The 22,732-nt window shown below is 47.3% G+C and overlaps 7 protein-coding genes across 7 annotated transcripts; 4 read left to right on the forward strand and 3 right to left on the reverse strand.

Annotated features, from left to right (window-relative positions):
* Nucleotides 1-1,096: 1,096 nt before the first annotated feature.
* Nucleotides 1,097-6,566, forward strand: EYB26_002002 (uncharacterized protein; the record flags this gene model as incomplete). The annotated part of the gene is made up of 4 exons (XM_054261310.1): nucleotides 1,097-1,380; nucleotides 1,446-5,072; nucleotides 5,135-6,414; nucleotides 6,469-6,566. The coding sequence occupies 4 exons, from the start codon at nucleotides 1,097-1,099 to the stop codon at nucleotides 6,564-6,566; spliced, it is 5,289 nt and encodes a 1,762-aa protein (XP_054117285.1).
* A 520-nt stretch (nucleotides 6,567-7,086) lies between these two features.
* On the forward strand, nucleotides 7,087-7,878 carry EYB26_002003 (uncharacterized protein; the record flags this gene model as incomplete). Its single annotated transcript, XM_054261311.1, has 1 exon — nucleotides 7,087-7,878. The coding sequence occupies one exon, from the start codon at nucleotides 7,087-7,089 to the stop codon at nucleotides 7,876-7,878; it is 792 nt and encodes a 263-aa protein (XP_054117286.1).
* A 141-nt stretch (nucleotides 7,879-8,019) lies between these two features.
* Nucleotides 8,020-11,222, reverse strand: EYB26_002004 (uncharacterized protein; the record flags this gene model as incomplete). The annotated part of the gene is made up of 4 exons (XM_054261312.1): nucleotides 8,020-10,838; nucleotides 10,899-10,985; nucleotides 11,041-11,137; nucleotides 11,190-11,222. 4 exons carry the CDS (start codon nucleotides 11,220-11,222, stop codon nucleotides 8,020-8,022), a joined length of 3,036 nt encoding a protein of 1,011 aa, XP_054117287.1.
* A 329-nt stretch (nucleotides 11,223-11,551) lies between these two features.
* EYB26_002005 (uncharacterized protein) lies at nucleotides 11,552-13,096 on the reverse strand (the record flags this gene model as incomplete). Its single annotated transcript, XM_054261313.1, has 3 exons — nucleotides 11,552-12,854; nucleotides 12,913-12,992; nucleotides 13,046-13,096. The coding sequence occupies 3 exons, from the start codon at nucleotides 13,094-13,096 to the stop codon at nucleotides 11,552-11,554; spliced, it is 1,434 nt and encodes a 477-aa protein (XP_054117288.1).
* Nucleotides 13,097-13,656: 560 nt separating this feature from the next.
* Nucleotides 13,657-15,663, forward strand: EYB26_002006 (uncharacterized protein; the record flags this gene model as incomplete). The annotated part of the gene is made up of 8 exons (XM_054261314.1): nucleotides 13,657-13,737; nucleotides 13,788-13,859; nucleotides 13,914-14,046; nucleotides 14,097-14,201; nucleotides 14,255-14,879; nucleotides 14,933-14,948; nucleotides 14,999-15,116; nucleotides 15,173-15,663. The coding sequence occupies 8 exons, from the start codon at nucleotides 13,657-13,659 to the stop codon at nucleotides 15,661-15,663; spliced, it is 1,641 nt and encodes a 546-aa protein (XP_054117289.1).
* Nucleotides 15,664-16,884: 1,221 nt separating this feature from the next.
* EYB26_002007 (uncharacterized protein) lies at nucleotides 16,885-19,447 on the reverse strand (the record flags this gene model as incomplete). Its single annotated transcript, XM_054261315.1, has 5 exons — nucleotides 16,885-17,583; nucleotides 17,682-17,870; nucleotides 18,292-18,355; nucleotides 18,622-18,940; nucleotides 19,345-19,447. The coding sequence occupies 5 exons, from the start codon at nucleotides 19,445-19,447 to the stop codon at nucleotides 16,885-16,887; spliced, it is 1,374 nt and encodes a 457-aa protein (XP_054117290.1).
* A 718-nt stretch (nucleotides 19,448-20,165) lies between these two features.
* On the forward strand, nucleotides 20,166-22,581 carry EYB26_002008 (uncharacterized protein; the record flags this gene model as incomplete). Its single annotated transcript, XM_054261316.1, has 2 exons — nucleotides 20,166-21,668; nucleotides 21,718-22,581. The coding sequence occupies 2 exons, from the start codon at nucleotides 20,166-20,168 to the stop codon at nucleotides 22,579-22,581; spliced, it is 2,367 nt and encodes a 788-aa protein (XP_054117291.1).
* Between the last annotated feature and the right edge of the window lie 151 nt (nucleotides 22,582-22,732).

The following is a 22,732-nucleotide window of genomic DNA, read 5'->3' on the forward strand; positions in this document are numbered from 1 at the left end:
AATGATTGGGATTATGCTCATTGTCCCTGGTGCTGGAAACTACTGGGTAGTAGGACTTGTTTTTGTGATATAGATATCTATCTAAGCAGTACGTAACGTACATGGTATATGTATGATGTGTTTATGAGCAGCTGTGGCATGCCATTTTCGTTTCAGACATGACCCACTCAATCTTACAGTACAGAAACAGCTGTGTAATGTATGATTATGTAGTATATCATACAAAACAAGGGGTGGCATAAATGATAAGAAAACCGCACCGAATTCTACTTGGATTACTCGTCATATGCGAAAGGAAGGTTTCAATTGTGCTTAGATACTTACTTGATCTATGGATATATACATATCGCATAACTGAGAGAAGGAAATTCTGAAAAATAATGGATGCTCAGTTACTCCGTTGATCCTTGAATACAAACAGCAGTGGCGATGAAAGTGAGACAGAGGCAGAGCCGTAATTTGTGTATGAATCAAAACAAAATGCCAACGAGTAACTAAACGAACTTAACTTACGCAACTACGTATCAGTTTTCTGACCTGTTTGTAACTGTGATACAGATAAGGTCATTGAGGCCATACATAGTAAACGAGCCGTCACAGTAAGTAATACAATAATACAGGTAAGTTACATAACACCCCGAGCCGCTAACACCAACTTTGCAAACCGGAGGAAGGAGCAAAGATCCCTCAAGACATTTCTCTTCCGTGTCTGTCTCATTCCAGTCGCTATTCAAACCATCGCTTTTCTTTATTTCTTCGTTCAGTGGACATCTCGTTATACCTAGCCTTGGTGATACTTTTGACTTTTCGGTATATCGCCGTCGACATTCGCTAAAGACGAGATCGATCTATTCTTTCGCTACCAAAACACCACAGGGGCGTCTTGAGACGTTTCAACGAGTCAAGCGCTTGCCTTCTTTGACGGCACTTTTCCATTTCTCTTCCTTCATCTGCTGGATGGCCATATCTCTGGTTCATTAAAATAAAGCTTAGGACGACGACTGCACTCGCTCGTCGTTGAGATCGGCTCATGTCCTAAGAACAGCAGCACATTTCTTGCCTTTTACGTCGGTTTTCTGCAGCAATAACCATAACCATGTCGAGCCGTTATTCGATATTCTCAACTACCTCGAATCCTAGTCTTCCGAAGTCTGCTTCTCAAATATCTACCATCACCTTGCTTAATTCGCTCCACAGCTCATATTCCACAGCTCAACCATACCCGCTCGAAGCTGGGACAAGTGTAGTAGTAAACACATGGCTGACAGTATCTCCTTTGAATCCGGATGGCACGCCTCGTGGTATCGTTGATCCCCAGTTAGGTCAGAGAGCTTGGGAACATGCGCGACGCAGAGCAGAGGATGGCTGTATTGTGCTGAGGTATAATCCCTGAACATGGTGGGTATGATGGTGCTACATAAATAGGATGCTAACTCTTTTCACAGTGCCCTTCATCGATCATGCCCTACCTTACTTCCGTCGTTCCTTTCTATCTTACCACTATCTACTCCTGAAGTATTATACGCTTCTCTCAATGCTATTCGTCCGTTCGTTACCGCAGTGACGCCTTTCAACCCTTCATATTCTCTATATTCGTCTTTGGCCGTATCCTACACTTTTACGCTTGCCGGCAACGTCACTGGCTTGACACTCGCGTTATCCAAGTCGGGACTCAACACTACGAGAGGCTTGCTAGATGTACCTGCTGAGCCCGGTTACCGTGCCTTCGATGTCTTTTACTATCTGATAAATGCCGAGTCGAGCCAGGCGGAGAAAGAGTACCTGGATTTGAAAGAGCCTTCGACCTATTCAATCTTGAATAAATCTGGAACTTATGACCCTCCTTCATTTTTACCGACTGCAGATGATGCTGCCGCCGCCGAGGACTTTCGATCAGCTCTCAAAGCAATTGGAATAAAAGGCGCCTCACAGAGAGGCCTCTTGTCAATCTTGGCTGGCCTTCTCAAGCTAGGAAACACTCTAGGATTTCTGGTTGATGAAGAAGATCTCGAACAAGTCTGTGAAGAAGCGGCCGAACTTCTAGGCGTCGATCCCGAAGCCTTGCTTCACGGCTGTTCTACCGATGACCGCACGGTTCTCGTCACCGGCATTTACGAGGCCTTGGTAGATTGGGTTATATCCAAGGCCAATGAAGCCATTGCTACACAAATCAAAGCTGATCAGGAAGATGGATCTAGTGATGGCTCAGGCGCTCCATGGCAGACTGAAGACGCTTCAGACACAGTGACTATTACCATCGTTGACATTCCAAGCCCGCCTCTTGGCAAAGCTGCGGCTCTTCAGGGTGTCTTTAACGATGAACAGGGTATCAACGCTGAAATGAAAGAGGACGGCGTTGAGATCGTCAGCCCCGGCCAATCCGTCATAAATGAGATGAATAATGCTGTTGCAGAGGTTGGGGCTGATCTCGGAATCACCGAAAGCGCTTCCTTCCGTGAGCGTGAACATCTTAATGATCGGAGACAGACCGTTTTGGAAAAAATTGGAGTAGAGGTGGAAATTGGTGGTTTTCTCAGGGACATTCTGTTCCCAGATCCAAACGAAGGTATAACCTTGGGAAAACGTGGTCGTTTTGATCTCCCAGCAACTCTGGGTAGTAGTAGAGTGTGGTATCATCTTGCCGTTCATCCTACAGATGATGCACCCCAAATGTTTGCAGCATCACCGAGCACGATGTCTCCATGGTCTGCTGGAGCAGTTTCCCGTCAACTGCGAGATTGGCGATTGCCCGAGTGGGCCAATAGACGACATAAGCACCTTGACTTCACTGCCGACTTTGACGTAGACGAATTCGTGACCCGATATGCGCCTTTGGGTTGTAAGGAGGGTAAGGACGGTGTCGAAAGCTGGATACTTGAAAGAGGTTGGAGCAATGGAGACGTGGTTGTTGGGAAGGAACGAATCTGGATGCGAGAAGGCGCTTGGTGGGAGGCTGAATCAATGCTCGATCTCAAACCTCTGGGCGATATGCCAATTAACCCTTTCGAAAGTGGTTATTCTGTCACACCTCCAAACCTGAATGGTTCGGGCTTCCCCCCTGCGATGCCTATTGCGGACAGTAGCAGCTTCATAGCCAGCCGTGACAATCTTCTCAACGTTAATAGACAGAGCACAATGTCTCCGGGCGTCGCTCGTTCAATTGCCCCAACCAATAACCAAACGCTGCGCTCCATGGGCGGTGGTGACTATGGGCTCGGATCAAAGGGTGATGATTATAAAGGTGACGATGCTTATTATGAGGCTGAGTTGAACCGTCTCGCTGGAGATGATCCTGAATTTGGTCAGCGCAAACATATTGAAAAGAAGAAAATTACTCTGGGCCGACGTCTCTGGGCCGGATTTGTGTGGGCGTTGACTTTTTGGATTCCATCATTCCTCCTACGGTACGTTGGGCGCATGAAGAGACCGGACATTCGCATGGCTTGGCGAGAAAAGGTCGTGCTTGTCGCCTTGATTCTTTTCTTCAATGCAGTAATGGTCTTCTGGATTATCGAGTTCGGAAACTTACTCTGTCCCAACAAGAACAAAGTCTGGAACGAGAGAGAGCTGAGTTATAACCAAGGTGATAATGATTTCTACGTCGGCGTTCGTGGCACGGTCTATGATATCAGCAAATTCTGGCGGATACAGCATAGTGACACCACTACTACGACCAGTTCAGCAAATATGCAATGGGCCGGAGGACAGATCTTGGATCCTTACTTCCCGGTTCCTCTAACTCAAGGCTGCGCGGCATTCGTATCGGATACCTCTATCACCTTACGACACAACAACACTGAAGCCGTCACTCAGGTGACTGCTGTACACACCAGCGGACCTCTACAGCAAGTTACCGCCTCGGCACTACACAACATCACTTGGTATGCCGATAGATTTCTTCCGTTCATGGCCCAGTACTACAAAGGCGATATTGTGTGGACGAGAGACACGATTACCGACCAGGCAAACAATGATGCAAGATACTGGGTGATTATCAACAATGGGGTATACGATTTGACCGACTACTTTTACACTTCTTCCTTGATGAACAATATAGATACGTACAATTTTCTACCGAGTGCCGTGACAGCTCTGATCAAACAAAACGTGGGTTCAGATATTACCGACAAGTGGCAGAATTCACCCCAGTTTCAGAATGCTCTTACTTGCATGAAGAACGTCTTTTATGTCGGAAAGGTGGACTTCAGACAGTCAGCAAGGTGTACAGTCAACAATTGGATTCTACTAGCATTCACGATCGTTGTTTGCTCGGTTATTCTAGTCAAGTTCTTGGCTGCACTTCAGTTTGGCTCGAAGCCTCGTCCGGCCCCTCAAGACAAATTTGTCATCTGTCAGGTTCCAGCGTATACAGAAGGCGAAGATTCACTTCGGAAAGGTCTGGACTCGCTCACAGCTCTTCAGTACGATAACAAGAGAAAGCTCATCTGCGTTGTCTGTGATGGAATGATTGTTGGAGGTGGAAATGATAGACCAACTCCAAAAATCGTGCTTGACATTCTCGGCGTCGATCCAAAGGTTGATCCACCAGCTCTGCCATTCAGATCCGTTGGCCAAGGAAGCGAACAATTGAACTACGGCAAAGTCTATTCCGGTCTGTATGAATTCGAAGGCAATGTTGTTCCATACATTGTTATTGTCAAAGTCGGAAAGGAATCAGAGCAATCAAAGTCTAAGCCAGGAAACCGTGGAAAGCGCGATTCTCAGGTCCTTTTACTCAACTTCCTCAACCGTGTGCACCATAGGGCACCGATGTCGCCTCTGGAGTTAGAAATCTTCCATCAGATCAACAATGTGATTGGTGTTGATCCCGAATTGTATGAGTTCCTTTTCATGGTTGACGCCGATACTAGTGTCAAAGAGGATTCACTCAACCGACTCGTGGCTGCCTGCGCCAACGATGCCAGAATTGCTGGTATTTGTGGTGAAACCAGTCTACAAAATGAAGAACGAAGTTGGTGGACGATGATTCAAGTTTACGAATACTATATTTCCCACCATCTCTCCAAAGCTTTTGAATCCTTATTCGGCAGTGTCACTTGCCTTCCTGGATGGTGAGTTGCATCTTTTCCAAATTTACGGTTATGATTAAATATTAATTTATGTGATTATACAGTTTCTGCATGTACCGCCTTAGGACCGCTGATAAAGGACGGCCATTAATCATCTCTGACAAGGTCATCAAGGAGTATTCTGATGGTGATCTTGACACCTTGCATAAGAAGAATCTTCTAGCCCTAGGAGAGGATCGATTCCTCACAACTCTTATGGCGAAACACTTCCCTACCATGTCATACAAGTTTGTCGCCGACGCTTATGCCAGCACCGCTGCTCCCGAAACATGGAGTGTCCTTTTGTCTCAAAGACGTCGCTGGATCAACTCCACTATACACAACCTGGTAGAGTTGGCTGCACTCAAGGATCTGTGCGGTTTCTGCTGTTTCAGCATGCGGTTTATCGTCTTGATTGATCTCTTGGGTACAATTATCCTTCCTGCCACCTGTGCATACTTGATCTACCTCATATATCTGGTTGCCACCTCTAAAGGAAACTTTGGTGTCATCTCCGTCGTCATGTTAGCTGCTGTTTACGGTCTCCAGGCTATCCTCTTTATTCTGAAACGTCAGTGGCAGCACATCGGCTGGATGATCATATACCTGTGTGCTTTCCCGATCTACTCCGTTGTATTGCCTCTTTACTCGTTCTGGAAACAGGATGACTTCACGTGGGGAAATACCCGTGTTGTCATTGGAGAAAAAGGTGATCAACGTGTTGTGGCTGTGGAAGATGAAGTATTTGATCCCAGAAGCATTCCTCTTCAACGATGGGATGACTACGCCTTGGCTAACAACCTACCTGGTCGACGCGGTAACGCCGAATATGGCGAGGAGAAGCAGCCCATGCACTATACTGATGAAACGGCAATGGAGATGGACGATTTCCGCTCTACATATTCATCCGTAAAGCCAGCATCCACTATTTTGACAGGATTCCCTGGTGGTCGTGGCTCGTACATGCCACCTCAATCCCCTGCTCAGTTTGGTGGCAACAACAACCGCAACTCGCGAATGTCCTCCTTCACACGATACACTGACGCACCTCAACTCGGTGGTCATGCACAGCGTCATATGTCCATGGGCAATATTAGCAGCTACCAGGACAACCCGATGAATTCAAGCAGACTAAGCATGCCTATGATGCAAAGCTCCGACAATCTCTTGGGCGTACCCGGTCGACAGAGAAGCCCCCTAGGTGGTGGTTATGGTTCCCGGCCTGTGAGCACCGTCATGGACTTCCGAACTGGACCCGGTCATGGACCTGATGACCATACGATCGTGGAGGCCATCCGCCAAGTTCTGGCTGAGGTCGATCTTGATAATGTCACTAAGAAACAAGGTATGATGTATTTCATTCTGAAATAAAACGACATACTAATCCGTTGAACTATAGTGAGAGCTCTTGTCGAACAACGACTCCAGACTGAATTGACTGGCGACCGACGTACTTTTGTTGATTCTCAAATCGATCAAGAACTTGCCAACATGTGATAGGATATGCGCATCAATTCTTTCGTCCTTTATTTTTTCTCCCATTGTTCTATAAGATTTTCTTAGCGGGTTGATATTTGAGGCTGGGAGCAAAAGTACGGCGTTTGATCTGTTTATTTGCCTTTTAACATACCATATGGCCACTCAGTATGGATCTAATTATGGCTTGCTGGTGCCTTATCCAAGCATGTTCTTTGTTTCTGATGTGCTTCCACTTATTCGGGTGTCCGATGTATGAACTGTCAATATCTGTATCATGGCTATATTTTCGTTGCATAGAGGGTGGAATAATATCTATTCAGTTTCACAGAGCTAAATGAAGAAGTCGTAGAAGTCACTCATCTCAGGTGATGGGTAGCTCTGATCAGCAAATGATAAGCAAAAGATCTGCAAGAGCGGGGAACCATCAACCTCTAAGTTACTATCCACTCGAATGTTTATACAAAGCATCCTCAGTATATAACAATATACGAATAGAACAATAAAAAGAATCTAAGAACTGTTTGTCTCAGCCAAAACAATGGCCGCTCAACAACCCGGAAAAGAAAGATCCATACAATCTCCCCCAGCATATACATCACCACCTATAACCTCACCACCACCACCAGTCTCGACCTCAACGACAACTCATCAGTCATCTTCCTCATCTATCCTATCTCCTCCAACGAACCAATCCCAAGACTCAGAAGCAGTCCGCCGCACCCTCGAAGCCCGCACCGCATTCACCGCCTCCCTCCATTCCGTTGGCCAAACGGTCTCAGCCGACCTCCGCGGCCGCGCCACAGATCTACACGAAAATGCAGCAGCAATCCAAAAGCAAGAGTACGAATTAGCGCGACATACAGCTGAGCTGGCGAAGCAGAATGACCAGTGGGACAAGGTGGTGGATGGTGCGCGGCAGGGGTTGAAGGAGATTGGCGATGTGCAGAATTGGGCAGAGATGATTGAGAGGGATTTATTGGTTGTTGAGGAGGTGTTAAGGCAGGTTGAGGGACATGCAGGTCATGATGATCTTGATATGGGGTATCATGACAACCACGTACATGACGAAAGAGGAGAGGAGGACGACGGAAGTTTAACGGAAAGAGAGGACGAAGATAGGAAGAAGGTTGCTCAAGAGCCCGTTGATATATTAGATGATGTTTCGTCTTCGGCGTCTGGTATAACTGGTACGTCGGCGACGTTAGGTACGATATCTGAGTCTTCTGGTAAGAGTATCCCGCCGAATCAGGATAATAGACAGCAGCATATCAAAGCCAGCGATGATTATGGCAAGAAGAGCGCAGGTGGATGGTGGAGATGGTGGTGGTGATTCTATCCGGTGATACCGAAGTAAACGAATGTTTAATGTCTTATGATTTATGACACTCATGACATGTTATGAAATTATATCTAGGTATTGATTATAATGTTTCTAATTCAAGATTGCCAATCATCTATGACTTATTGCTTATCACTCTTCACCTTCTTCTCCCTCGTCCGACTCTTCCTCTTCCTCTTCCTCTTCCTGATTCTGCAAATCAGAGTATCTCTGCCAAGGACCCCGTGAATCTCCCTCGCCTATATATCGCTCATTGCTCAAATTATATTCATCATATTCGTCCCAAGACCCCAAACTCATCAAATGCCTCATTGTCGGCCGCCCATGAGGACAATTCCAAGGCTTATCAATCGTTCCCATATTCCGTACTGCTTTCTCCATTTGTTTAACGGTTAAGGTCTTGCCGATCATGATACTTGATCGACATGCGCGCATAGCAAACATCTTTCGTACCTTGCTGGGCCGGGGGATGTATGTATCCGATGTCGTTGCGTTTCTTGTGGCGCTAGTCGGAGCTTCGGAAAGTAGGACGATGAGTTCTTCAAGATCGCGAATATCAAAGACAACTTCTTTGCTTAGTGGAAGTGATACGAGCTTGCATCGTCGACCAATGGGTTCGTTGCCACTATCGTCTACTTCGATGACGAATCCATTCTTCTCGAGAGCTAGCTTGTTCTCTCTGATTATTTCTTCTTCGACAGCTGTCAGGTCTAGTGTTTTCGGATGTACGAGGCGCTGGTTCTGCACGACAGTCTCAGCCTGAAGTCGCTCGAAATTGTATTTTTCATCTGATGCATGCTGATCGATAATAAAAAGCTCATCTTCTGCAGAAGCTGTTGGCTCATCGGCTCCGTGGGATCGGGTTGCGAGTATAAACCCTAGATTGAACTGTCCTACAATCCGCATTTTGGCAAAGTCATCTTTCGATACCGTCAACGAGAGACGCTCTTCGCCGGTTTTTTGTTGATTAACAAATAATTCATCGTCGTCTTTGGATTCATCAAGTGCTTTGTATGAACCCAACTGTCTCTGGAGAGTCTCCATTTGAGCCTGGATCTTAGCAAAAGAGCTTTCAAGTGTTCCAACAATTTGAGCTGTGGAATGTTTATTAGTTTGTTGTTCTTTCTCGATATACTTCCCACGTTTGATATGGTTTTCGCCATGAGTCGCGCCTTTTTCCTCTGCTTTTCGAATTAAATCTTGGACTTTGGCGTCCTCACGAGCTTTCTTCTCCTGCTCATCTATAACACCCTTGGCAGGCTCAGTGGAGGCATCATCTAGTGGCAGACTTTCAGCCCGCTCGTTGAAAGTCTCGCCAACAGGTTCGTCAACTGGCTCTGTTTCATCCGGTGACTCTTCGGAATGGACTGATGAGTGGGTGTCCTCTAACATTTCCTCGTCGTTACTTCCATCGTCCTCATCCATGTCCTCCTCAACCTCGTCTTCTTGAGCTTGAGTTTGAATGCCCGGAGCAATGAAAGATCTGAGATTTTGACCGAATATGTTCGGCTTTGATGGAGTATAGATTCTGCGCTTTGATTGCCGTTTGCCCTCTGTGTTACCCGCAGTAAAAGAATCTCTCTTGCGCAGCGTACCATGGCCAACAATCGATGTCGTCACTTTGTCACCTATGGTGATTGTAGCAATTTCAGCCGGTGGCCGTCTTGGTCGCATCCGATCAAAGGCGTTTTGGATAACATTATTTTGTTTTGGGGGAGATTGGCTCTGCAATGTCAAAATGCGTCTCTCACCTGGTTGCGGAGACAATTCAGCAGCTCGTGCCCTTATTCTTTTGACTGCTTCATCGGCATCTTCAGCATGATCTGATTCGTCAGCAGCTGCATCTTCACTAATAGCCGTAACTTGACTGTCGGTAGTTTCCTGCGTGATATTTTCATTGTCTGCCACCTCCGCGGTTTTGTCTTCTTGGGCATGCTGATGTGTAACCTGCACTGGTTCAGATCTATCTGTCTGGCTTTCCTCGGTAGGTGTAGCTTGTTCAGTCCTAGATCTATCTAATGGCGCCCTCATGGGAGATGGTTTTAATCGTTGTTGGATATCAGTTTGCTGCTTATTAATCGTAAACTGAGACTGTGGAACTGTCTGCTCAGCGTCCTGAAACATCTGATCCAATGCCTCTTTCAACGACTCAATGAGCGCAGCAGAGTCATGTAAAAGAATTGTGCGTTTGTCCGGCGACACATTCACATCGTACGCGTTCGTATCCATCTGAAAATCGGCGAGTACGAATGGTGCCTGGGAGATATTGTAGGTCTTGTATACTTCATTGAAAGCTTTGGCAATTTGCGGAATACCACATGGCCGCGAGTTGACATAGTACATTTGGCGATCGCGTGTACCTCTTCCTTCTCCCACCACAGGACGTGAGACATAGCCGCGAACGTGGATTTTATTTAGGTCCCTGTTAAGTCTCTTCCCGGTTGCTGATGGCTCAAACTCAAGCTCTAATTCAAGAGGAATCAATGTCAGCAATGTCTTAGCTCCATAGACATTAGCAATGTTGTCCCTTATCGATGCATTTGCTTTGGTCGTCAACAGCACGAGTTGTCTTTTCTTAGAGTCTGTATTCTTGACACTGAACCGTACTCCGGTGCTGATACAAGCATATTCATTGAGTAAATTGATAACCTTGCCCAGTTCGCGCTTGATATTTTTCTCCAACTCTTTTCGGCGCACCGGAAGCCTGGAAAACAGATTCGAAATGGACACTGTGGTCCCTTTTTGTCCTGCGACGATTTGAGATCCCTTGAGTTTCCCCGAATGTTCGAACTCTAGTTTATTTGCCTTTGGCGCTTGGTGCGCCTGAGCGGTGATTATATGGAAATTGGACACAGCACATAGCGAAGAGAGTGCTTCGCCGCGGAATCCGAAGGTCGTCAGGGACGTGAGGTCATCGTAGGAGGCAAGTTTCGAGGTATAGTGTTTGAGAGCTGTGAAATAATAAGCTTGGCTGTCTATTTCAATATTCGATATTGTTACTGTAGTCATACCTATACTCTCATAGTTCTGAGGGTCTATGCCACTTCCATTGTCCTGCACCTCGATTGAATCCAGCCCATCATTCTTGAACCGCACTTCTGCATAAAGAACACAGTTAGTAATAGTTGGGATAAGAAAGGAACGCACTCATACCGATCGAAGTAGCTCCGGCGTCCAAGCTGTTTTCCACCAGCTCCTTCACCACCGAGCATAGGTCTACAATGACTTGTCCGGACTGGATTTGATGGACCTATATCCTAATCAGAATCATGTTCATACTTTTTAGGAGGAATAGACTGAACCGAGCGACCCTCAATAGGCTTTATAGTGGCCATCGTCGTCCCATGATGTTGTTGCAGTAGTCTAATCAATTAACACGCGGTGGCGCGGAAATTCGCGTTCTTATCGATAGGCAGATAGATAGCTTTATCTGATCGGTTATCGTACGGCAGAGTTATCCCGGACATGGAAGAGACTTTGTCATTTAATAGTTGTTATAGAATATGATCAGACAATAATGTGATGAGCAATCTGAGAGAGTACATTCAAATGTAGTTTACCTAGTAGAATAATGTGTAAAAATTTCTAACGACAGACGCAAGACAAATACATGATCCACCCAAACACCAACCATTTCATGAAAATCAATGATAAACGTTCAAAACTAATAATCAAATCGATCGGGCATCATCGTCGGGGCTACGAGTGTCCATAGATATATAATATAGCAAACCCAAGCACTGATAATCTTGACCCAGCTGGCCCAGTAGGTCCGGCCAACCGATGCAAAATTACCCTCAGTCTCTGGATCCAATTGTTGTGTAAGTAGTGTGGCCACCCATGTTGTAGCCAAGAAGAAGATGATGTGGAACAGAGAGTAGTTGTATTGCGTAGATCCGCGCTCATCGTCTTTGGTGTCATACTCGTCATCTTCGTCATCGCTTTCGTCCAAAGCACTAGCCGGGAGACTACCACTTTCGACGGCAGCACGAAGGGCTTCGGCCCTCATTTCACGTCGAGTTGAAGGTTGCTGTGTGACAAGTCCGTGCTCATTTGCCTCAGTACTGAGTGCAGAATAGCTGTGTCCACCATTGGATCCCAAAGCAATGCCCTGTGTAGCAGCGCGAGTTGTAGTATAAGCGATGGTGGCCATTGTGACAATGGCGCCAAGGACAACACTGGCCGTCCTAGTGCCACGTGCACGGAGAAGTGGGTTGCATTGATGGTCATCGGGTTCCATCGATACGGCCGACATTGTCAAATATGTGCAGTAAACAGTGACCATGGCAGCCTGTGCCAAACCAGCCCGAGGATTATGCTCTTGAATTGCAGGCTGAACCGACACGACGGAAATGATTAAGAACACGAGAAGGTTGATGGTAATGGCGGCTTGATTCATCGAACATCCGCTCTTAGCAAAGAAGATGTACATCAGTATCGTCATAACAAACGATGCGAGATACATTCCCATTGTCGAGCCGATCAGCAGTCCACGCCAGAGACGCGAGTCGCTATCTTCAATTTTCTCCAAGCAAAGCTCAGCCCATGAGTGAGCAAGATCGACCAATAGTATAAGGCCGAGAAGGAGGAAAAGCATGGCAGCGATGAAGGCAATGTAATGGCCATAGACAAAAAAGAAGGATTCGGGAATGAAGAACGACATGACGACGAAACCTATCCAGACAAGAATCTTTGGACCCCAGAAACCGTTTTGTAGCATAGCTCTGCCATCTTTCGACGACCTCACGCCGAGAAGCAGAAGGGAGAGGAGTAAGTGGAAGAGACCGAGACCAAAGTTGATACGATGGACTGCGACCCAGCCGTGGCATGCCTTGCCGTCGCATCGAATCTTCATATAATCCATTGTGAGATGTTCTAGTTTTTCGAGTGCCCATGGCGTGAGCATGATCCACGATACTATCGAGTTGATGAGCAGAATAAAGGCATATGCGATTCTCGTTGCCATGCTATACACGAAGCCGACATTAGCATCGTACGGAAACTTGCGCATGCATGTATACGTACCTGCTCTGAAACTTGCCACATGCGCTACACACAGCCGAACATGTTGCTGCACCGCAACAAGAAGCTGCGACAGAAAACATCTACAGACAAGTCAACACTGTAGCGATCATCAGGTGGGGAGTAGAGAACATACGGTGCCGGCGCTGGGCAGAACCAGCATCGGAATGGAGAGAAGCGCACCCATTGTGCCTCACTCTTCAAGGTTATATCAGACGTGTCGTGTACTATTGTAATCGAAATTCTTATATGACTGTTAGACTGAAGAGGACGATAGGCATCGTCTTGCAAGTTGCTGTAGTTGCGGTAGTTGCTGTTGTTGCCTCAGTGGAGAAGGAACCAACCGTCTCTGGCACGAGCCAAATGGCTGGGCTGCGTCACTGTTCACGTGATGACTGTTTACGTACGCAATCATCAGGCCAGCTTATCAGGAACATCGGCGCAAATCCGTCTCAAACAGTGCAGCTCACAATCAAATGTGGGTGCAGCTAAGAGGATTTCTGTACTTATTTGCTTCTAGTTTAATGCGCTATTCTCGTCCTTCTTTCTATTTAATCGCTGCAGTCTTTCGTTGAATTCCATCCTCACCACCAACGAGCCGGCATCTGCCACATCTCCGTCCTTATCAGTGACCTCCTGGGAACCTTGGGAGTTATCGAAACGCACTCCGTATGATCGTATATACCACGCATCTCACATATATCACAGACGTGGACACAGTCGTCTTTTTCGTTCTTTAATGACGCCATGGTAGTCGGATCGTTGCACACCCAGAGGGTCATAGCAGCCGTTGCTGCAACTCTAATAGCGCTCGCAAGTGGGACAAATGTGGGTGTTTTGAAGAGTCGCAATTGGGTGCTCGATCTGATACAATACAGTATGCATACTCGGCATGGGCGCCCCAATTCGCTGAACGGATGGTGTTGTCCTCGAAGCAGATTAACATGATTGTATGTGTGAATTGAATCGTGCCGACGGATAAACATGTCGACTAATGATCGAAGGGCATGGCGGGGAATATTGGGTTATATTGCTCGGGATTTTTTACAGGATATCTGACTGACACAAGAGGCCCTGGACCTGCTTTGTTACTGGGTGCTGTGTCGCTCTTTTGGGGATATTATCCTCTATACCTTGGTACAAACCCTAACACTTTTCGAGAGGATCTGAGCTAACAAATTTCGTAGCATACAAGCATGGACAAGGCTTCCTCTCTTTTAGTTCATTATGTTTCTTTTCGTGGGTGACGGGCCTCGGAGGATCTGCCGCAAACTCTGCAGCCATCAAGGCGGGTACGTACTATATCGTCCAGCTCGCGAGCCTGTGATTCTGATAGATTCTTCAGCAGCGAGCAACTTCCCCGAAAAAAGCGGTACAGCTACGGCTTTCCCGCTTGCTGCTTTCGGACTTAGTGCCTTTTTCTTTTCGAGCATGGCAGCATTCTTTTACCACGGCCAAGTTCAGCCTTTTCTTCTGATGTTGGCTGTGGGAACGTCGCTGATGGTCGTGGTTTTCGGAGTCTTTCTTCGAATCCTGCCTCCAGAACAGCCTTATACTGCTATACCAGAACGTGATGACGAGCATCGTCATCAGTTTACATATGAGCGACCTGAAGAAACAGGTAGGCAAAGAACGAATTCCGCATCCTCATCACTCTTACCTTCATCATCAACACAGCCCCATCTGTACAATACGGCCAACGCTGCACAGTCCAATTCCAGTGGAACAGCTAAGCCGGAGCTTGAAGAGACAAGAGATGCGGAAGTCTCTTCTCTGCTTTCCAAGCCAGAGTCCCTACCAGATTCCCCGAACAATGACGGACATGGCATACGGTCTCATCAGAGTGAAGATGACGAAGACAGCTCACACTATTCAGATATTCGAGGATTGGCTCTTTTTAGGAAACGCGAGTTCTGGCAGCAATTCATTTTGATGGCGCTGTTGTCGGGTATTGGTTTGATGACGATCAAGTAAGTTGCATAAGTAATCTATAAATGCAGAGCGATAAGCTAACAATTCATAGCAATATTGGCAATGATGTAAATGCACCCTCCAGATTTGAGCGGCTGGTTGATCTAACTCTGAACAGACCAAAGCGTTATGGAGATATTATGACGACAGTGCAGATTCCAATTTCATTCAGCACCGTCAAGTGATGCATGTCTCGATCCTATCGTTATGCAGCTTCCTCGGCAGATTGCTGAGTGGTAAGACGCCGATACCTCACAGACTCTTATTCGCGAATACTGACAGAATTACACAGGGGTTGGCTCCGACTTTCTAGTTCACAAACTCTACATGTCTCGATTCTGGTGCATCTTCCTATCCTCAGTCGTCTTTACCCTGACTCAGATCGCCGGATCATCCATCAGCAATCCAAACCACCTCTACCTCCTCTCATCCTTTACAGGTCTGGCCTACGGCTTCCTCTTCGGCGTCTTCCCGTCAGTCGTAGCACACACATTCGGCATTGCCGGCTTGAGTCAGAACTGGGGAGTGATCAGTCTGGCGCCGGTACTTAGCGGAAACATTTTCAATCTGCTTTATGGCACAATCTTTGATCACCACAGTATCATTGGACCGCAGGGACAGCGGGACTGTACTGAGGGACTACAGTGCTATCAAGCCGCGTATTGGTTGACGTTCTTCAGTGGTCTCGGCGGAATGGTAGTCTCTCTGTATTGTATCTGGCAAGAAAGACAGATCCATGGCCCGCGGGGTCGCAAAGGTGAAGGCCATGACAGACTGGCTTGAGCCGAATGCTGAATGTCGAAAGCTGAATGGTATAGAAAGGTTTTATATGTGTCATTTTCAGTTGGGTTGCTATAGATTTTCCATGGTGTTTTATTTCGGGTGATTTACTTCAACTTCCTTAGTCCATATACAAATTAGGTAGTATTTGACATGTTTACCCAACAGCAACTGGGTGATTATAAATAATAACTCTTGACTTCTAACGCAGTTCATTACAGCCCCTAATACCTGTGGATGTCCTCGAACCCTAGCACTCACAGACAAGAATGAAAGCTTTCCGAATGTGCCTACAAATTCATGGCTGAGTAGTAGTATCCTTGTGAGAAAGACATCATAGACTTGGATAGAATTACACTACAGACCATAATTGACGACCTGAGAAGCGATATACAAGGCCGGAGAGACAAGACGAATCACATTGTAAACTTTTTGTTTGTAGAAGCCCTCGAACATGGAGACCGTCCATCGATAATGATGGAAAGCCAATAGAAAGGTGAGAAAGTAAAAGGTCATAACAAGCACGATATTGCGGACAATCAAAACACAAGAACCAGACCCAGTCAGTCAGTCAGTCAGAGAAAGCACATGATTAAAACAATATATACACTCAAGTCCACGAGGTAAGACGACGGACTCAAAGCGTAGGTCAAAAGGCAACAATTCAATTCACCAACAAGAAACGCAAAGAGAAGGGATGCAGTCCCCATCGCTGATCCCTAACCGCCCGTACCGATCTATATTCATAATAATAGTAGTTAAAAAGACATAAGCCAATACAAAAGAGGTAAAAGAAAGAAACCGTATAAAGTAGAGAGATATTAGAAGCGAGTTGCCTCGAGGTATGAAATATAAATTGATGTAAGCTTTTCCCTCCCTTTCTCATATTCGCACATGTTCTTTTCCTTGTCTTCTGTTTCCTGCAAGGAAATTTCCTTTTTCTTCTCTCGATCGTCGGAAGGCGTCTCGCTTTCATATTGCTCGTTCGGAGCAATGGAGAAGGTGCTGTCATCTCATGGTGTTCGAAAGTCGACAACAAAGGTCAAACAAAAGTAGAAGAATTATGAAAAATAAAACAGTAGCAGGATTCCTTCTTTTTTCAGTCTTCGCCTGTTAAGCGAAACACATAATGGGGTATCAAGATATAAAAAGAAACTTCAAAAGGAGAAAGACGTAAGGTTTGTTGGTGCAAATCTCGTACAAGCGAAGCTATTAGTGATTCCCTTATGTAGTTTTAGGAGACTTTGGGGCATTTACTGCCTCATAATCAACTACATCCGATAGGCGAATCTTCTTCATGGCCGGTTCACTTGAACCATTGCCTTGAAAGGGACCAGAGCCGGAGTGATCTGAAAGCTGCTGCTCTAATTCACTGATACGGCGTTTCATGTCATCTTCGCGACGCTGAGAATCTTCCAGGGACCGACGTAGCCTCGCTTCTGAATCACGCGCAATCATCTCGGAGCGACGCGCAGTAGCGTCGCTCTGTTCAAGTTCCGCGACGCGACCGCGGAAGAGCTCATTGATAACTTCAAGTTCACTCACGCGAGTCTTGAGAGATGTATTTGCGGCAAGTAGCCCTTCATATGTTTGTGGTACTTCAAGATGTCGATCGATCATGGAAGATGTGGAGCCCGGGGACGGTTGTCGAAGCTGCAATGCCGGGAGTGTGTTGGCCGGATTGAAGCTTGAGTCGCCGAGGGTTACACTATCAAACATGTGCTGCGGCGCGATATTAGAATTGTGTTGATGAAGAGACGACATTCCTGGGGTATCTGTTCGCGACACGGGCGAGTTCGAGCGATCCGAATGCCCCGGAGACATCTTTCGAGATGCGCGACGATAGCCCTGTGCTCCCAGAGGCGGTGTGCCGGCCTCTGATCTCGACGACGATAAGCCATTCGGTTCCAATCCCCCTCCAGACTGCAAGGCGACGCGCGTTAGTCAATGTCGCAAAGATCATTTTGGCGAGTCGGTAGACCCTTATCAGTTGCGCGAAAATTCTTCGCGTGCGGACGTACCTTGCGTTTCGGGGCCTGCCCAGCAGTTTTTACCCGATTGCGACTTTTAATAACATCGGTCTTGAGACTGATCGGTCGTGGGCGACCGTGTAGTTTCAAGAAAAGACCGCATGCGTTGCAGAGAACGGAGCCCAGCTCATCTCGGCGCCAGAGGGGAGTGGTTGATGTCCCGCAATTCTGGCACACGGGCTGCAATTGGGGCCGTTTTTGGTCAGTAAAAGTGGAGGCCATTTGAGAAAACATAGGAAAAAATATTGCTTTCTATACGAGGGTGTAGGAAGGACAGGATGTAGTGGGAGGGTGAGTGGTGTCGAGGTGTAATGTGTACTGATAGTTGATAATGGGAGGGCGAGATAGAAGATAGAAGATAGAGAGATAGGAAGATAGGGAGATAGAGGAAGTGCGCTGGCAGCGACCGACAGATAAGATCCGCGAGATTTTGCGGTCGGGAGCGATAAGGGAAAAAAGGGCAGCGAAAAACCGGGCAGCCATAGGGGGACGGCGGGCGCCAAGCCTGCCTCTCAGCTGATAACAGAAAAAAAAGAATGTGGAACGCAGACATGCAGACAGCAAGTAGAAATAGAATAGACTGGGGTTGGAAAAGACTCACCGGAGTGTTGCCCTGGCCTCCGGTGGTAGCGGCTGGCGAAGACGTGGCGTACGACATGCTCAGACTGACAACATGGTGGTTACTATGATGATGAAGACTTTGATGATGATTGATGGAGGATCTGCAGCGATAGGGAGAAGGAGAAAAGAGAGAGAGAGAGATAAGATTAGTGAGAGAATAATTGGATGTTATGTTCCCGAGGGCTGTCTGCCGTGTGCCTGAGAAACCAGGCACCAACACAGGCATTGCGCGGCAGGGCACCCAGGGGACGGACGGGATGGAATATGGATACGGAGTCGCTGCATTCCTGGCCGAGGATTTCTCACATACCTGAGGTCTGAGGTCGGCGCAATTGCAACCGATGCCAATGCTGACAGCCCTGGCAGCGAAGTCGTGCCTGAATTGCTTCGAGGCAGACCGAGGATCTCCGATCTCGAGTCGAGCGGTGGTAACGTAGTCGATGGTGGCGTGGAATCGGGGTTTCCAAACGAGTGAGCTATCTCAGACGCAGAGGGAAGTTGAGGGGTCTTGCGCCCGTCCGCTGGCAGAGACGTGCTGTAACTGGCAAGATCGCGGGACGAGGGATCCGGTGATGCTGGTGAGCGAAGCGCCGGGTCGATGGGCGATGCCCTGAAGAGTATGGGAGCCACTGTGGAAGCCGTTTTGGACAAATTTATCGAGACCAAGAAGGTCCCGTAAGGTATCACGGAGGGCGGACTGTTATCAAAAGACGAAGTAGACCCGGCGGAGGTCTGACTGATCGAATGCTATGCTCGGGGAGGAACGACGGGGCGGGAAGTAGGGTCGAGAAGAAATACAATCCAGCAGAGTCGAGGAGAAGAGTTTCAAGGAGGATGAAGGAAATGTTGGCCAAAATAATGAAATCCTAAAATGTCTGGTTCGTCACGAAGCAAGTCGTCGGATAACGAAAGGAACCGTGGGACACAATGAGTGACGATAAGTAAATCAATTCGAAGCGATAGAGAACGAATGACGATGACCTGTTGGGACGAATATCATTAACGAAAGACTATATCTGGTTGAAAGAGTGACTGGATAACTGTTGTCCAATGTTGATAATGATAGTGATGAGTAGAATGGATGGCGTATCCTGTTGCATGCGAACGAGGAGGAAGGAGAAAACATTACGGAGCATGACTACGGAGTCGTATTTCAGAATGCTGTGCTGTATCGATGATACGTTACGGACGGCAGCCCACCAATCAGACAGCGCGATATCGCAACGGAAAGGCGATATGCTGGTATGCAGGATGCGGAATTACTAGTCGATACGCGGTATCCGATAAGATTTGCTCCTTTTATGGTTATCTCGATAGATCGATAGTTTAGTGAGTGACTCCGGAGTAGCTTGACCAACTACACTACGTAGATACGAGATTCTTTCTACCCACTGTTCCTATTCTATTTTCAACTGTGAAGATGTTTGAAACAACTTCAATTGTACAAAATACAATGATGCAGAATAAAAATGCAGTTCTCATTCAGGAGAGCACTAGTCGAAGCATTGCCGTGTAATTTAATGTATTTTATGTCCGCGCCGGCCGATCTCTGATTGGCAACGCGCCCCTAGCCTGTTCGACCTTGCAAGGGGGCTGTTACCTCAAGACTTTAGTGATGGCCTCCTTTCTTCACCCTCTTCGCTTTTCATCTATTTGTCGTCGATGTCTAGGAGACTTACCTTTCATACAGTATTCTTTTAATAATTGCATATCTCATTTTAATGTTTTTACATTGGCCACTCATTCGATCTTCGCGTCTTTGATTTTCTCATTCCCGTCTTACGACCACATTTCCTCATACCTCATTTCTAATCCTGAATACTTCGCCTTCCACTCATTTCAAAACCCACCACCATGCCAAAGCGACCAGCCACTTCGGGTTATGCCCGACTTGCCCAGGCTGAGGAGGATGACAGAGACTACTACGATGAATCGGAGGAAGAACGCGAACCATACAGCGGTCGTGCGCCGCGGACGATATCCTCGCCAACCCAGTTTGCCCCCATCAACACGCGCGCCCAGATGCAACTGTCCGGCACGTCGACTCCACCGGAATATCGACGACGAAATGGTGGTCATGTACGACGTCGAAAACGCAGCAACTCGTCCGGAGTCGACATCAAGGCGATCAACGCTCGGCTGGAAAGATGGGCTGAGGAAATAGCCTCCCGCTTCAAGATCAGCAGAGGACCCGGCAAGTCGGCGCAAGATGAGAAACTGGAAATTCACCACACCGTTTTCCGACCTCCAAATGGCGTTATACCTTACACGGCCGAGGAGCTAGACACGGAGGAGTACGACGCTGAACAGAGACGGAACCGCGCTGAGTTCGAGACTATCGTTGACAGCGTTCGCACAGCAATTGAGCTTGGCGTACAACCCAAGTTGATCACACAAGGAAGTTCCGGAAGTTATTTCGCGCGTAACCCTGAAGGAAAAGTGGTCGGTGTCTTTAAACCCAAGGACGAAGAGCCTTATGCTTCCAGAAATCCCAAGTGGACAAAATGGTTACACAGAAATCTGTTCCCTTGCTGCTTTGGCAGGGCTTGTCTTATTCCCAATTTATCCTACGTGTCAGAGGCCGCTGCATCCGTTTTGGATGCACGGCTGCGCACCGGTATCGTTCCATATACAGACGTGGTTTGGCTATCTTCAAAATCCTTTCACTACGATTTTTGGGAACGAAGAAAGGCCTGGAGTGGCCGCAAGCCTCTGCCGCCAAAGCCTGGAAGTTTCCAAGTGTTCTTAAAGGGTTACAAAGATGCCACTGTATTCTTGCGAGAGCATCCTTGGCCTGATCAGAACAACACAGGATTCAACACTGACGATGCTCCTAAACGAAAGAAACTACCTTGGAATGAAGCGTGCCGTCCATCTGGTATACATTCCGATGACGAAGATGAAGACTACAACGAACGACGTGCGCGGATCCCATCTCCTCCAAGCGCCGAACAGGAAGAACGATTTTACTGGAGCGAAAATCTCAAGCAAAGTTTCAGAGAGGAATTGGAGAAATTGGTAATCCTAGATTATATCATGCGAAACACTGACCGTGGATTGGACAACTGGATGATCAAAGTCGATTGGAAGTCGGAAGAAGTTTCTATCGTCGCTGAACCTCCAAAGCCCAATGACACCGCTCACGATGACGATTCCGATCCCGCCTTGCCTGCTCGTACTGTTCCTTTGGATCGACAGAACTCGAGCCAAAGTGTACCATTGCCTTACCGACGACATGAAGCTATGGTTGCCTCGAGCCGGGCTGGCACACCTTCCCATGCGTCAGAGAAACAAGCTACCATCAAAATCGGTGCTATTGACAATAGTCTATCATGGCCATGGAAACACCCGGATGCTGTAAGTCTTTTCTTCCGTTTCGATTTGTCCTTAACTAACAAGTCAAAAGTGGCGCAGTTTTCCTTTCGGTTGGCTTTTCCTACCTGTTTCTCTCATCGGACAACCATTCTCGCAAAAGACCAGGGATCACTTCCTTCCACTACTTACATCGACCGCTTGGTGGAGCGGCACTCGGGCTGCCCTGCGACGAGTCTTCATTGAAGATTCTGATTTTAAAGAAAGCATGTTTGCCCGACAGATGGCTGTAATGAAAGGACAGGCTTGGAACGTTGTTGAAACTCTTAAACAACCTGATCATGGACCTTTGGAACTCACTCGCCGGACCAGAGTATGCGTATGGGATGATCTCGTAGATGTTCCCGTCGCCATTCCCATGAGAGGCCCCTCTACAGAGGCTCAGAGGCAGCGGATGCGATCTATGCGAGACGAAGATGACCAGGAAATGGACATCAGTGCCGCCATCTCTGGTGCAGCCGAACAAGATAGCGATCTGATGACGCTCGGTTCGCCAACCAGTGGACTCCCTAATCCCAACCGATTCGATCTGGCTCGTGGCCGGAGCTCTGCTGAGCTTGGCAGCATTGGAGAGGGATCGGATGACATTAGCTTTGATCGACATAATGTAGCCGACGAAGGCAGAGATCTGTCCAGGAGTTGGGGTGCTCAACCTAGCCGACCACATGATTATAAAGAATTTACGTCTAATGGACGTCAGGAACGCTCTGCCAGGCATATGCGACACGGCTCTTTGACACAGAGACGCGGCAGCAATGCATGGCATTTTGCCGGAGATGATCTTGAAGGCGATTTAGGCTACGCGGCGGCCGAAGAAATGGAAGGCCACGAACGAAAAGTCATCGTCGAACGTCTTGAAGCTGTCAAGAGCAAGAACCCTATTTTCACATGGTGCTAATTTTGCATCCGATCTCCCACAAATTTGCATTTTCCCTGTTCTCATCAGATCTGTTTTTCATGCGTCTTGCATTATTTCCCTCTTTTTTCACCATTCAGCTGAGCGAGGCGGTTCTTATTATATACTATTTAAACCTAACGACATTATAAAC

Source organism: Talaromyces marneffei, chromosome 1, assembly GCF_009556855.1.
Source record: "Talaromyces marneffei chromosome 1, complete sequence".
Lineage (NCBI taxonomy): Eukaryota > Fungi > Ascomycota > Eurotiomycetes > Eurotiales > Trichocomaceae > Talaromyces > Talaromyces marneffei.